Here is a 12,874-nt window from a genome sequence, read left to right on the forward strand (position 1 = left end):
AATGAATTTGTTGTCTCTGACACCGGCATTTCAATGACTCATTCAAATATCCTCGGGATTCTAAATTATCTTGACGTCATAATTCACCAAGGTTAATTAATGTAATTAGTTTATTGGTACCGACTGCAATAGCATGAAACACAGCGGTTCTTGTATTTGTGATATTTTATTATCGTCTTACACTCTGATATAAAGATAAGTAATCATACTTATCTTATGCACGCTGTTATAGTAACAGAGTTACAATAGGTCATGCTACACTCAGACTTGTTCGACTGCCATAGAAGTACCACAATTATGATGAGTGATATCTGGATCATTTTAATGTGGCTGCTGGTAACAGCGATACTTGGCGAAAAACTGACGCCAAACGGAGAATGTAATGCCGATGGCACTATTTGCGAGTTCAATTTTGACGTAAGTCACAAAGAAACGATGATTTTCTACGACCACGACGTCGGAACTGGCTCGCCGGTCATAGTGAAGAACGGACGATTTTATAGAAGAGACTCATTCAACTGTAACGTCTCAGTACCTATGACAGAACGCCGTGAGTAATGTATTTAGGCTATGCCTTAATATTTGTATGACATGCTTGGACAGTTAAGGTGGAGAGAGGGGAGGTGGATATGTTTGAATAAAAGCTTGTGCGTTTATTTGCATTTATTACACAGCATAGAGGGAAAAGAGTAAATGCAAGTCATTCTAATTAACTTAAGGTCATATCAAGTTTAGGAAACTCATATAATACTGAGCCAGTCTGAGGGTCAAGGTGTTTGTTATTTGTCGACCCTTGACCACATATTACAATCGTAACATGACCTGCGTATGTATTTGCACTACTTCGGATGCACATAAATAAATAATACACGTTGAGCCAATTTCACGTCCAAAGTGAATTTGTTATTTGGCATCGAATGGTAAATTCGAAAAAAGTAGCTGTCATTGCCCGTCCTATTTAAATTAGGCAATGGAAAATGTTGCGAGTTTATTCACCTTGAATCAGGTTAAATAGCATCAAATTAAAGTGAATGGTGTTCCATTGCACTGAAACACTTGTAAACATTTTGCGGAAGCAATGTTTATAGAGCGTACTGGTCTATTGTATCATGATTCCCGAACTCTGCTAAAAGCGACTTGCAATTACAAGTGTTTAAATATTCTTAAATTTAATTCTTTTCAGAATTGAATGACGTCATTGTTACGGACGGATCTTATAGGCATGTCATGGTGATAAACGGACAATTACCAGGACCACCTATCATCGTTAAAAAAGACACACAGGTACAACGTTAAATTCAGTACGGAAACACACAAACACCATTTTTATTGTGCAGGAATAGAAAGACTGTGTGTACTTTGAGCGTGTTAAAGTTGATTCGCATATAAAGGTGGACTTTACGTATATGGGAGGAAAGATCGATTGAAGTGGCGGAGTCGTTACCTGCACATGCGTCAGATCGTCATAGCGTGTCATTGTTTACAAAGAAGCGTCTACCCATGAGCCTTTGCGTTTTTAGCGTGTATTGTTATCGTTGCTTGGGACTCAATTCCCGCGCGTGCGCAGGTGACGACTCTCCCGCTTTAATCATTATACCTTTTATGTAAGTGACGCCACCAAGAAACGACGCGCTTCCATGACGTAAGCATTATGTAGATGGTGAAATCAATGTCAATCACAGAAACAATGTTGTTGGCTTGAGTAGTCGTTCTTCATTTAGACTATTCAACTCTAAACAACATTAACAAACGAAAACAACAAGACGCTCTCAAGTATTACTCATCTCAGTCACAGAAGCTTTTCGTCGCTAGAGGGCGACATATATTGCAAAAGTGTATACAAACGCTTACCCGCCTCCTGTTTTGAAAGTCAGCCATAGTAAAACTTGTGAACAAGAAAAATGTTCATTTCAGTTAGTTGTGATGTAAATAATGTTGAAGCTGGCCACTTTCCGATAATTTACTAGTAAGCTCGTGTGCGAATAGACGGAAGGCACACGCGTCTTTTTCTTCTTCATTTAAACAACCTTATTGCACAAATTGGTTGTTCACGTTTTTCATTTTCAACGAAATTCATTTTCTTTAACCAAGGTTGTAGTGAATGTGAAAAACTCGTTATTGATGGAGGGGTTAACGATACACTGGCACGGTATTAGACAGTACAATACACCTTGGATGGATGGAACTGGTCACGTGACCCAATGCCCTATCAATCCAGGTGAAACATTCACATATAGGTAAGCTATTAATAGTTCTATTCTTGAGTTAAGTATTTTTTTCGACTCCATTCTATCATTTCCTTCTATTGATGGCAATTTTGATTTTATCATAACACCCAGCACTTAAGACTGGTTGTTATAAGTCTCCGACTGTCTCCCGGCCGTCGCTGACATAATTCAACACATTTTCACATAATCATGTGTAAATGCTAGCGATTATAACTTGTATAAAGATATTCTCTAGCATCGGGGTCTCCCAGTTGTGAATATGTAGGAGTACTTAATTACATCAATAATGATTTAACTTACAACACACGAGTACTCTCCCTCCCTCTAACAGATTTATAGCCAACCCGGCTGGAACACATTGGTATCATTCACACGTGGGTGTACAGTTCACTGAAGGTATACATGGACCTTTAATTATACTGGAAGATGACAATAAGCTCAACAAGGTATGTGTAGACATATACCCATGAATGCGCTTCAGTCTTTATGTATTTTATATGAGTTGTATCGTCAGATGAGGCCGGGAACCTAGGCCGCCTTGCTATAGATGCGTTGGACTGTCACATCAGGATGTTCTGCCACGGTCGTCTTGTATTTTAAATGCGAATAGCAAAAACTGTAACACTTAGAAATATTACTCTTTGCATTGTGTCAGTTGTTCTATCTATGTCTATTAAACTTTTAAATCGGATACTACAAGTTTATCTTCACTTTCATACTTTTAAAAAAAAGATAGATTTGTTAGAGAAGAGAACGTTCATCCCTGTTAACTTACACGGATCCCTAATTATAATTATATGATCTAATTTTTTATGAACACTGTATGAGTTGTTTATGTTTAAAGCCAACAGGACCACTGCGCCAAGTTAGTGCTGTATGTTTACAGTTTATGTGGTATATTTTTTACAGGAAAATGATCTTCCCGACTTTGCAGGAGAGTTCGTCATTGTTCTTAATGACTGGATGAGAGAACCAGCGCTTTCTTGGTACCTCAGATATCATGCTAAAATGGAAGGGTAGGTTATCTGGGCTGAAATAAACTACGAAATAGAAGTGATCATATTCCATACAATTAAAATATGTCACATTAATATTTAATGTAAGATGCAATATGGACGAAAACACATATGTTTTATTATTGATGTTAATACTTTAGATCAAATTGGATTTTAATCAATAATGACCTAAAAATTGTGTTTGCAGGACACATAACAGTTTCCCTAGATGAAAAAAATAACACTAATACGTGCATTGATTGTGTCTGTACGTACCAATACAACTGGTGCATACGTGCATTGATTGTGTCTGTACGTACCAATACAACTGGTGCATACGTGCATTGATTGTGTCTGTACGTACCAATACATCTGGTACATACGTGCATTGATTGTGTCTGTACGTACCAATACATCTGGTACATACGTGCATTGATTGTGTCTGTACGTACCAATACAACTGGTGCATACGTGCATTGATTGTGTCTGTACGTACCAATACAACTGGTGCATACGTGCATTGATTGTGTCTGTACGTACCAATACAACTGGTGCATACGTGCATTGATTGTGTCTGTACGTACCAATACAACTGGTGCATACGTGCATTGATTGTGTCTGTACGTACCAATACAACTGGTGCATACGTGCATTGATTGTGTCTGTACGTACCAATACAACTGGTGCATACGTGCATTGATTGTGTCTGTACGTACCAATACAACTGGTGCATACGTGCATTGATTGTGTCTGTACGTACCAATACAACTGGTGCATACGTGCATTGATTGTGTCTGTACGTACCAATACAACTGGTGCATACGTGCATTGATTGTGTCTGTACGTACCAATACAACTGGTGCATACGTGCATTGATTGTGTCTGTACGTACCAAAACAACTGGTGCATACGTGCATTGATTGTGTCTGTACGTACCAATGCAACTGGTGCATACGTGCATTGATTGTGTCTGTACGTACCAATACAACTGGTGCATACGTGCATTGATTGTGTCTGTACGTACCAATGCAACTGGTGCATATGTGCATTGATTGTGTCTGTACGTACCAATACAACTGGTGCATATGTGCATTGATTGTGTCTGTACGTACCAATACAACTGGTGCATACGTGCATTGATTGTGTCTGTACGTACCAATGCAACTGGTGCATACGTGCATTGATTGTGTCTGTACGTACCAATACAACTGGTGCATATGTGCATTGATTGTGTCTGTACGTACCAATACAACTGGTGCATACGTGCATTGATTGTGTCTGTACGTACCAATGCAACTGGTGCATACGTGCATTGATTGTGTCTGTACGTACCAATGCAACTGGTGCATACGTGCATTGATTGTGTCTGTACGTACCAATACAACTGGTGCATATGTGCATTGATTGTGTCTGTACGTACCAATACAACTGGTGCATACGTGCATTGATTGTGCCTGTACGTACCAATACAACTGGTGCATACGTGCATTGATTGTGTCTGTACGTACCAATACAACTGGTGCATATGTGCATTGATTGTGTCTGTACGTACCAATACAACTGGTGCATACGTGCATTGATTGTGTCTGTACGTACCAATACAACTGGTGCATACGTGCATTGATTGTGTCTGTACGTACCAATACAACTGGTGCATACGTGCATTGATTGTGTCTGTACGTACCAATACAACTGGTGCATACGTGCATTGATTGTGTCTGTACGTACCAATACAATTGGTGCATATGTGCATTGATTGTGTCTGTACGTACCAATACAACTGGTGCATACGTGCATTGATTGTGTCTGTACGTACCAATACAACTGGTGCATACGTGCATTGATTGTGTCTGTACGTACCAATACAACTGGTGCATATGTGCATTGATTGTGTCTGTACGTACCAATACAACTGGTGCATACGTGCATTGATTGTGTCTGTACGTACCAATGCAACTGGTGCATACGTGCATTGATTGTGTCTGTACGTACCAATGCAACTGGTGCATACGTGCATTGATTGTGTCTGTACGTACCAATACAACTGGTGCATATGTGCATTGATTGTGTCTGTACGTACCAATACAACTGGTGCATACGTGCATTGATTGTGTCTGTACGTACCAATACAACTGGTGCATACGTGCATTGATTGTGTCTGTACGTACCAATACAACTGGTGCATATGTGCATTGATTGTGTCTGTACGTACCAATACAACTGGTGCATACGTGCATTGATTGTGTCTGTACGTACCAATACAACTGGTGCATACGTGCATTGATTGTGTCTGTACGTACCAATACAACTGGTGCATACGTGCATTGATTGTGTCTGTACGTACCAATACAACTGGTGCATACGTGCATTGATTGTGTCTGTACGTACCAATACAATTGGTGCATATGTGCATTGATTGTGTCTGTACGTACCAATACAACTGGTGCATACGTGCATTGATTGTGTCTGTACGTACCAATACAACTGGTGCATACGTGCATTGATTGTGTCTGTACGTACCAATACAACTGGTGCATATGTGCATTGATTGTGTCTGTACGTACCAATACAACTGGTGCATACGTGCATTGATTGTGTCTGTACGTACCAATACAACTGGTGCATACGTGCATTGATTGTGTCTGTACGTACCAATACAACTGGTGCATACGTGCATTGATTGTGTCTGTACGTACCAATACAACTGGTGCATACGTGCATTGATTGTGTCTGTACGTACCAATACAACTGGTGCATACGTGCATTGATTGTGTCTGTACGTACCAATACAACTGGTGCATATATGCATTGATTGTGTCTGTACGTACCAATACAACTGGTGCATACGTGCATTGATTATGTCTGTACGTACCAATACAACTGGTGCATACGTGCATTGATTGTGTCTGTACGTACCAATACAACTGGTGCATATGTGCATTGATTGTGTCTGTACGTACCAATACAACTGGTGCATATGTGCATTGATTGTGTCTGTACGTACCAATACAACTGGTGCGTACGTGCATTGATTGTGCCTGTACGTACCAATACAACTGGTGCATACGTGCATTGATTGTGTCTGTACGTACCAATACAACTGGTGCATATGTGCATTGATTGTGTCTGTACGTACCAATACATCTGGTACATACGTGCATTGATTGTGTCTGTACGTACCAATACAACTAGTGCATACGTGCATTGATTGTGTCTGTACGTACCAATACAACTGGTGCATACGTGCATTGATTGTGTCTGTACGTACCAATGCAACTGGTGCATACGTGCATTGATTGTGTCTGTACGTACCAATACAACTGGTACATACGTGCATTGATTGTGTCTGTACGTACCAATACAACTGGTGCATACGTGCATTGATTGTGTCTGTACGTACCAATACAATTGGTGCATACGCGCATTGATTGTGTCTGTACGTACCAATACAACTGGTGCATACGTGCATTGATTGTGTCTGTACGTACCAATACAACTGGTGCATACGTGCATTGATTGTGTCTGTACGTACCAATACAACTGGTGCATACGTACATTGATTGTGTCTGTACGTACCAATACAACTGGTGCATACGTGCATTGATTGTGTCTGTACGTACCAATGCTACTGGTGCATACGTGCATTGATTGTGTCTGTACGTACCAATACAACTGGTGCATACGTGCATTGATTGTGTCTGTACGTACCAATACAACTGGTGCATATGTGCATTGATTGTGTATGTACGTACCAATACAACTGGTGCATACGTGCATTGATTGTGTCTGTACGTACCAATACAACTGGTGCATACGTGCATTGATTGTGTCTGTACGTACCAATACATCTGGTACATACGTGCATTGATTGTGTCTGTACGTACCAATACATCTGGTACATACGTGCATTGATTGTGTCTGTACGTACCAATACAACTGGTGCATACGTGCATTGATTGTGTCTGTACGTACCAATACAACTGGTGCATACGTGCATTGATTGTGTCTGTACGTACCAATACAACTGGTGCATACGTGCATTGATTGTGTCTGTACGTACCAATACAACTGGTGCATACGTGCATTGATTGTGTCTGTACGTACCAATACAACTGGTGCATACGTGCATTGATTGTGTCTGTACGTACCAATACAACTGGTGCATATGTGCATTGATTGTGTATGTACGTACCAATACAACTGGTGCATACGTGCATTGATTGTGTCTGTACGTACCAATACAACTGGTGCATACGTGCATTGATTGTGTCTGTACGTACCAATACATCTGGTACATACGTGCATTGATTGTGTCTGTACGTACCAATACATCTGGTACATACGTGCATTGATTGTGTCTGTACGTACCAATACAACTGGTGCATACGTGCATTGATTGTGTCTGTACGTACCAATACAACTGGTGCATACGTGCATTGATTGTGTCTGTACGTACCAATACAACTGGTGCATACGTGCATTGATTGTGTCTGTACGTACCAATACAACTGGTGCATATAGTCAGGGAGCATGTGCATCAATTCTGAAGCCTGTGGGACTTGGGTGGTGAAAGCAAATCACTTATCTATATGGCTTCAGGTGACCCTAATTGATGATAAAAAACATGTTGACAGTCTGGAAACTTGTTGTGTTAGCGGTTTTTAACAAAAGAAGGCAATGCCTATTTTTGCACACTTTTGTTTACGACTGTTGCACATGTACCCCTTGCGTATTTCCTGCCATTAGTTCAAATGGCTCTGTGTGTTGGCAGGTTGGTGGTTAAAGTGAACCATATGTTTTAATTACACTGAGGAATCTCTAAATAACATTGAAAATAAGTTTACACTCTGAGTTCCTGTCCTGCAGATTTTTTTTTAACCAGAAAGATCGCCTTATTTTCATTGCTCATTAAGTTAATTGTTAGCACTTGCCAATATATCTCTATATATGAAACCTGTCAATTATTATAATTCTCAGTGTGTTTTTTTTTTCAGAAGACATGTCTATTTATTTATCAAATATATAACTATATATAGCTGGGTTATTAAACGTAACTACTCATAAGGGTCAGACCATTCGATTGGAGGGGGGTCAAATTATAAAACATTGACATTTCCCCAAAAATCATATGTCTGTTTGGTTTTATGTTGGAAAGCGCTAAAAAAATAGGTCAATACCTAGTGAACATTAATTTACTTGCCATTAAGTTTACACTCTGAGTTCCTGTCCTGCAGATTTTTTTTTAACCAGAAAGATCGCCTTATTTTCATTGCTCATTAAGTTAATTGTTAGCACTTGCCAATATATCTCTATATATGAAACCTGTCAATTATTATAATTCTCAGTGTGTTGTTTTTTTCAGAAGACATGTCTATTTATTTATCAAATATATAACTATATATAGCTGGGTTATTAAACGCAACTACTCATAAGGGTCAGACCATTCGATTGGAGGGGGGTCAAATTAAAAAACATTGACATTTCCCCAAAAATCATATGTCTGTTTGGTTTTATGTTGGAAAGCGCTAAAAAAAATAGGTCAATACCTAGTGAACATTAATTTACTTGCCATGATGACCTCATCCCTCAAATATTGAATGGTCTAACCCTGTATACATATAATACACTTTTATTGTAGCCTATAATGACCAATTTTTCTTATGTATGTTTCAGATCATCTATCAGTAGACCGAGCTGTAGATTATAAACCTGAACTTTGTAGAACTCTAATAGTCACCTATTTGGTGTAGTAATAGTGTTCAAATGGTGGTGGTGGTGACTTTTTTTAGACACTAAATAGAGATTGAAAAAATAGTACGTTTACAAAGCAACACACAGCTCCGCTGGGAGTTCCAGTGTCAAAACGTGCACGATATGTAACAGACTTTTCGATGTGCATCATTTGCCAGAAAGCTGGTGGTGCTCTTGTTGGAAAACCTAGTACCTATGAAAAAGTTCTGCAATTTGTTCATGAAAGAGCAAAGTATGGTGATGGTGAATATCCGGAAGTGAGCAGGCGTCTTGGTGATTTGACTGATCAAGATCTTGGATCAATAAATGCTACATGGCACAGAAAATGTTACCAGAACACAGTGCACGTACAGTTTACCAAGAGAGCTAGGGAAAAATTTGAAAAGCAGATGGCAGCAAGAGGCAGTAGAGCACCGGATAGTTCCTCCTCAGACAGCAGTAGCACCTTCACACGTTCCCAGTCTGTTCCGTTTGAGAAAGATGCATGCTTCTTCTGTGAACAAGGAGCATTATATAATAAGCCTCTACATAAAGTTGTTACTGGCAATGCAGGCCAAGCTCTCAAACATGCAGTAGAGAAGAGTAGAAATGAGAAGTTTCGAGTCAAACTCAGCACTGCAATAAATCCTGAAGATGCACACGCTATTGACATCAGGTATCATAAGCATTGCTGGGCCATTCATGTGACACATGTGCTACGTCGATCTGAAGAAACAACTAGTCAGCACAGTGCCTTTAATGATTATGCTGCAGAAGTGGAGTTTCTAAGTCTTGTTCAAGGGGAGCTTCTTGATGGTCATATCATCAGCATGGCAACACTTCAGGATGCATATATTAAAATTCGCACAGAAAATAATGTGATGAATCCCATGTTCAGTCGCAAGATGCTGAAGAAACTTCTGCAGAGGGAAATAATGGAAATAGAATTCCACAGACCAAAGCGAGTGAATGAGTCTGAACGTGTAAGCATAAAGTGTGGAAGGGATGCAACTATTCATCTTGCAGAAGATGACACGGAAGAAGGCGATGTAGACATGAAGTGCCTATTTACTGCTGCATCAATTCTCAGAAAAGCAATAAGCAAGGCCAGACCATGGACATTTGCTGGGTCGCTAAGTGATGTCGAGAAGGAGAATATACCAACCCAGCTATACAGTTTCTATCGTTGGATAATCCAAGGACCAAAGACATCACTCTCTACTGAGTCCAAATCAACAGCTGTAAACAGGAATGCCATGAGTCTTGCACAAAGTACAATGTCCATGTTCTTGTCCAAGCATCAGGTTAACAGGAAAGAGACACAGAGTCTAAGAGCAGTCAGAGAAATGCCGCAGCAGTTGGCTATTGGCTTAGCCATTCGCCAGGCCATCAGAAGCAAGAAAGTTATCAACATTTTGCATGGTCTGGGTGTATCAGTTGAGTATAATAGACTTCTAAGGATAGAATCACAGATAGCCAACAGTGTTCTTCATACCATGTTGGAAAATGACATGGTCTACCTGCCTCCTGATGTCATTAAGGAAAGATTTATCTTCTTTGCCATTGACAATGTTGACTTTGCAGAGGACACAGCTGATGGGAAGCACACACTCCATGCCACTGCAATGGCCAGCTACCAAAGATGTCAACCAGGTGATGAGGCCAGAAAATTGAAGCTATTGCAGTCAACCACCCATCGCTCAATGAGTGAATTCCCAGACACTCCTTTACTTCAATGCTCTAAGCCACTGAGTCAAACGTCAAGTCCCACATATCCTACATTCACACTTGCTGAAGATCAGGTACAAGAAACATGCTCCCCAGATGCTGCCTGGCTTATGGGACGAATAATTGTAGGATTTCAGTCAAGGCTAACTGAAATCACTGACAATCAACCAGATGACTCCTCAAACTCTGAAGAGAATGGAAGTCATGACAACATTCCTTCCTGGTCAGGTTATAACTCACTGGTGAGCAAACAGTTACCCGTGACAAGAGTGGGTGCACCACCACTACTTCCTGCACCTGCCCATGAATGGACAACTCTGTTGACTATCTTAAAGCAAGCTCAGCATATAAATGCAAAAGTTGTGGATCCTGATCGAAAAACAGTTATTTCTTTAGATATGGGTCTATACAAACCAGCCAAGCAGCTTCAGATGGCTCGTGATGATATGGATCATCTAGTACTTCGCACAGGTGAGCTGCATTTTGTTATGGCACAGCTGCGTACTCTTGGAGCATATATTGAAAACAGTGGATTGGACTTCTGCTGGACAGAAGCTGATATGTATGGACCAGCCACTGTAAAACAGATCTTGGAAGGAAGACATGTGAGGAGAGGAGTTGAGGCACATCTGCTGACATTACAAGCCCTGTCCATCATGTACCATGAGGCATTCTTTGAACAGCACCCAGACATGGTAGAAGGTCTCACAAGAGCTGCTCAAAACCTCAGACAAGCATGTCATGATGACAATGATATACAACAAGCACATGACAACATGATTACAGAGATGCAGTCACTAAATGTACTAGAGAAAATGAGTGAGTTTGACAAACAGAATGACAAATTACCTCTTTTCATTGTCATGCGTCAGTACATGAAGATGGTGATGGAAATGTTGCAATATATAAGGTCAGTCAGAACTGGCGATTGGAATCTCCACCTCGCATCCAGCACATCATTTGTCAAGTACTTCTTTGCACATAGTATGTTGAACTATGCACGGATGATGCCAGTCTACCTTGCAGACATGGAATCACTCAAGCAGACTGATGCCGATATATATGATGAGTTCCTCAAAGGCAAATGGGTTGTGAATAAAAATCCCCACATTCCATTCTGTGCTATAGGTGCAGATCATGCATTGGAACATGTCAACCGTTCTATGAAAGTTTCAGGAGGCCTGATAGGAATCACTTTGAATCCAAGTGCTCGAACAAAGTTCTTTCTTATTGCACCCGAACTGGCACGTCTTGCTGGAGAAGCTGAAGATATGGCTGGCTATGCCTCAAATACCAAACTGAGTCACCATACTACTTCAGCTCTAGCTGAAAGAAGACAACCAATGATCATTACTGCACTGGCTCAAACTATCAAGAGATTCACCAATCCATTTACTGAAGACAGTGAAGACCTCTACAACTTGGTGACAAAGGCAATTATGCCAGAAAAGGTCACCCTTGATCTCTGCACTCAAAGTCAAATTGGCAGCAAGCTTCTTGATGAATTTGTGAGCAACCGCATCAAGACAAATAAGATCAATATATGGGCTCCAATGAAGAAGTGTAAACTCCAGACATGGAAAAGCACAGGAAAACAGTTGAAGCTCAAGGTAAATGAGAAGTTTGTAGAGCTTAAAGAAGACAGGAGTCTCTTTGCTCGCTTGCTGATAGTGGCCAAGTCAAGACCAAATATCAACTTAGAGAAAGCTGTTGGTAAACATGAACTGTCAGTTGTACCAAGATCCATGTTTGCTGCTGATGGACAGATGCTACATTGTTCAGCAAAGAGCAACCTCATGTCTATCATTGTCAGTCTGCTTCAAGAGAGTAATGTTGAAACTGAAGCAGGTGATCTGGATTTGGCTAGGGAGGGCACTTATCGAGTTGCCCTCATTGATGGAATGGCAGAAGTGCAAGCACTGTCCAAACCTGACCATATCAAGAGCTACTCAGACCTAGGTGACCACTTTTTCTCTCATATTCAAGCAAAGTACAGCTCCATGGATGAAATACGCATTATTTTTGATCGGTACGATGTCCAACATTCACTGAAGATGACAACTCGGAGCAGGAGACAAGGGACTCAAGTTCCAGTAGCCTATCACATAACTGACACCACTAACATAGCTAAAGTGTCAATGAAGAAGTTACTATCACACCAGCAGACTAAAATGGAGCTGACTGGTTATCTAG

At 40.4% G+C, this 12,874-nt stretch overlaps 1 protein-coding gene across 1 annotated transcript; it reads left to right on the forward strand.

Moving 5' to 3' along the window:
- The first annotated feature begins 300 nt into the window (after positions 1-300).
- Positions 301-8,930, forward strand: LOC144354725 (uncharacterized). The gene is made up of 6 exons (XM_085502632.1): positions 301-550; positions 1,184-1,284; positions 2,092-2,237; positions 2,560-2,674; positions 3,138-3,244; positions 8,897-8,930. Exons 1-6 carry the CDS (start codon positions 301-303, stop codon positions 8,928-8,930), a joined length of 753 nt encoding a protein of 250 aa, XP_085358758.1.
- The last annotated feature ends 3,944 nt before the right edge of the window (positions 8,931-12,874 follow it).

Source organism: Saccoglossus kowalevskii, chromosome 8 (assembly GCF_978046115.1).
Source record: "Saccoglossus kowalevskii chromosome 8, keSacKowa6.1, whole genome shotgun sequence".
NCBI lineage: Eukaryota > Metazoa > Hemichordata > Enteropneusta > Harrimaniidae > Saccoglossus > Saccoglossus kowalevskii.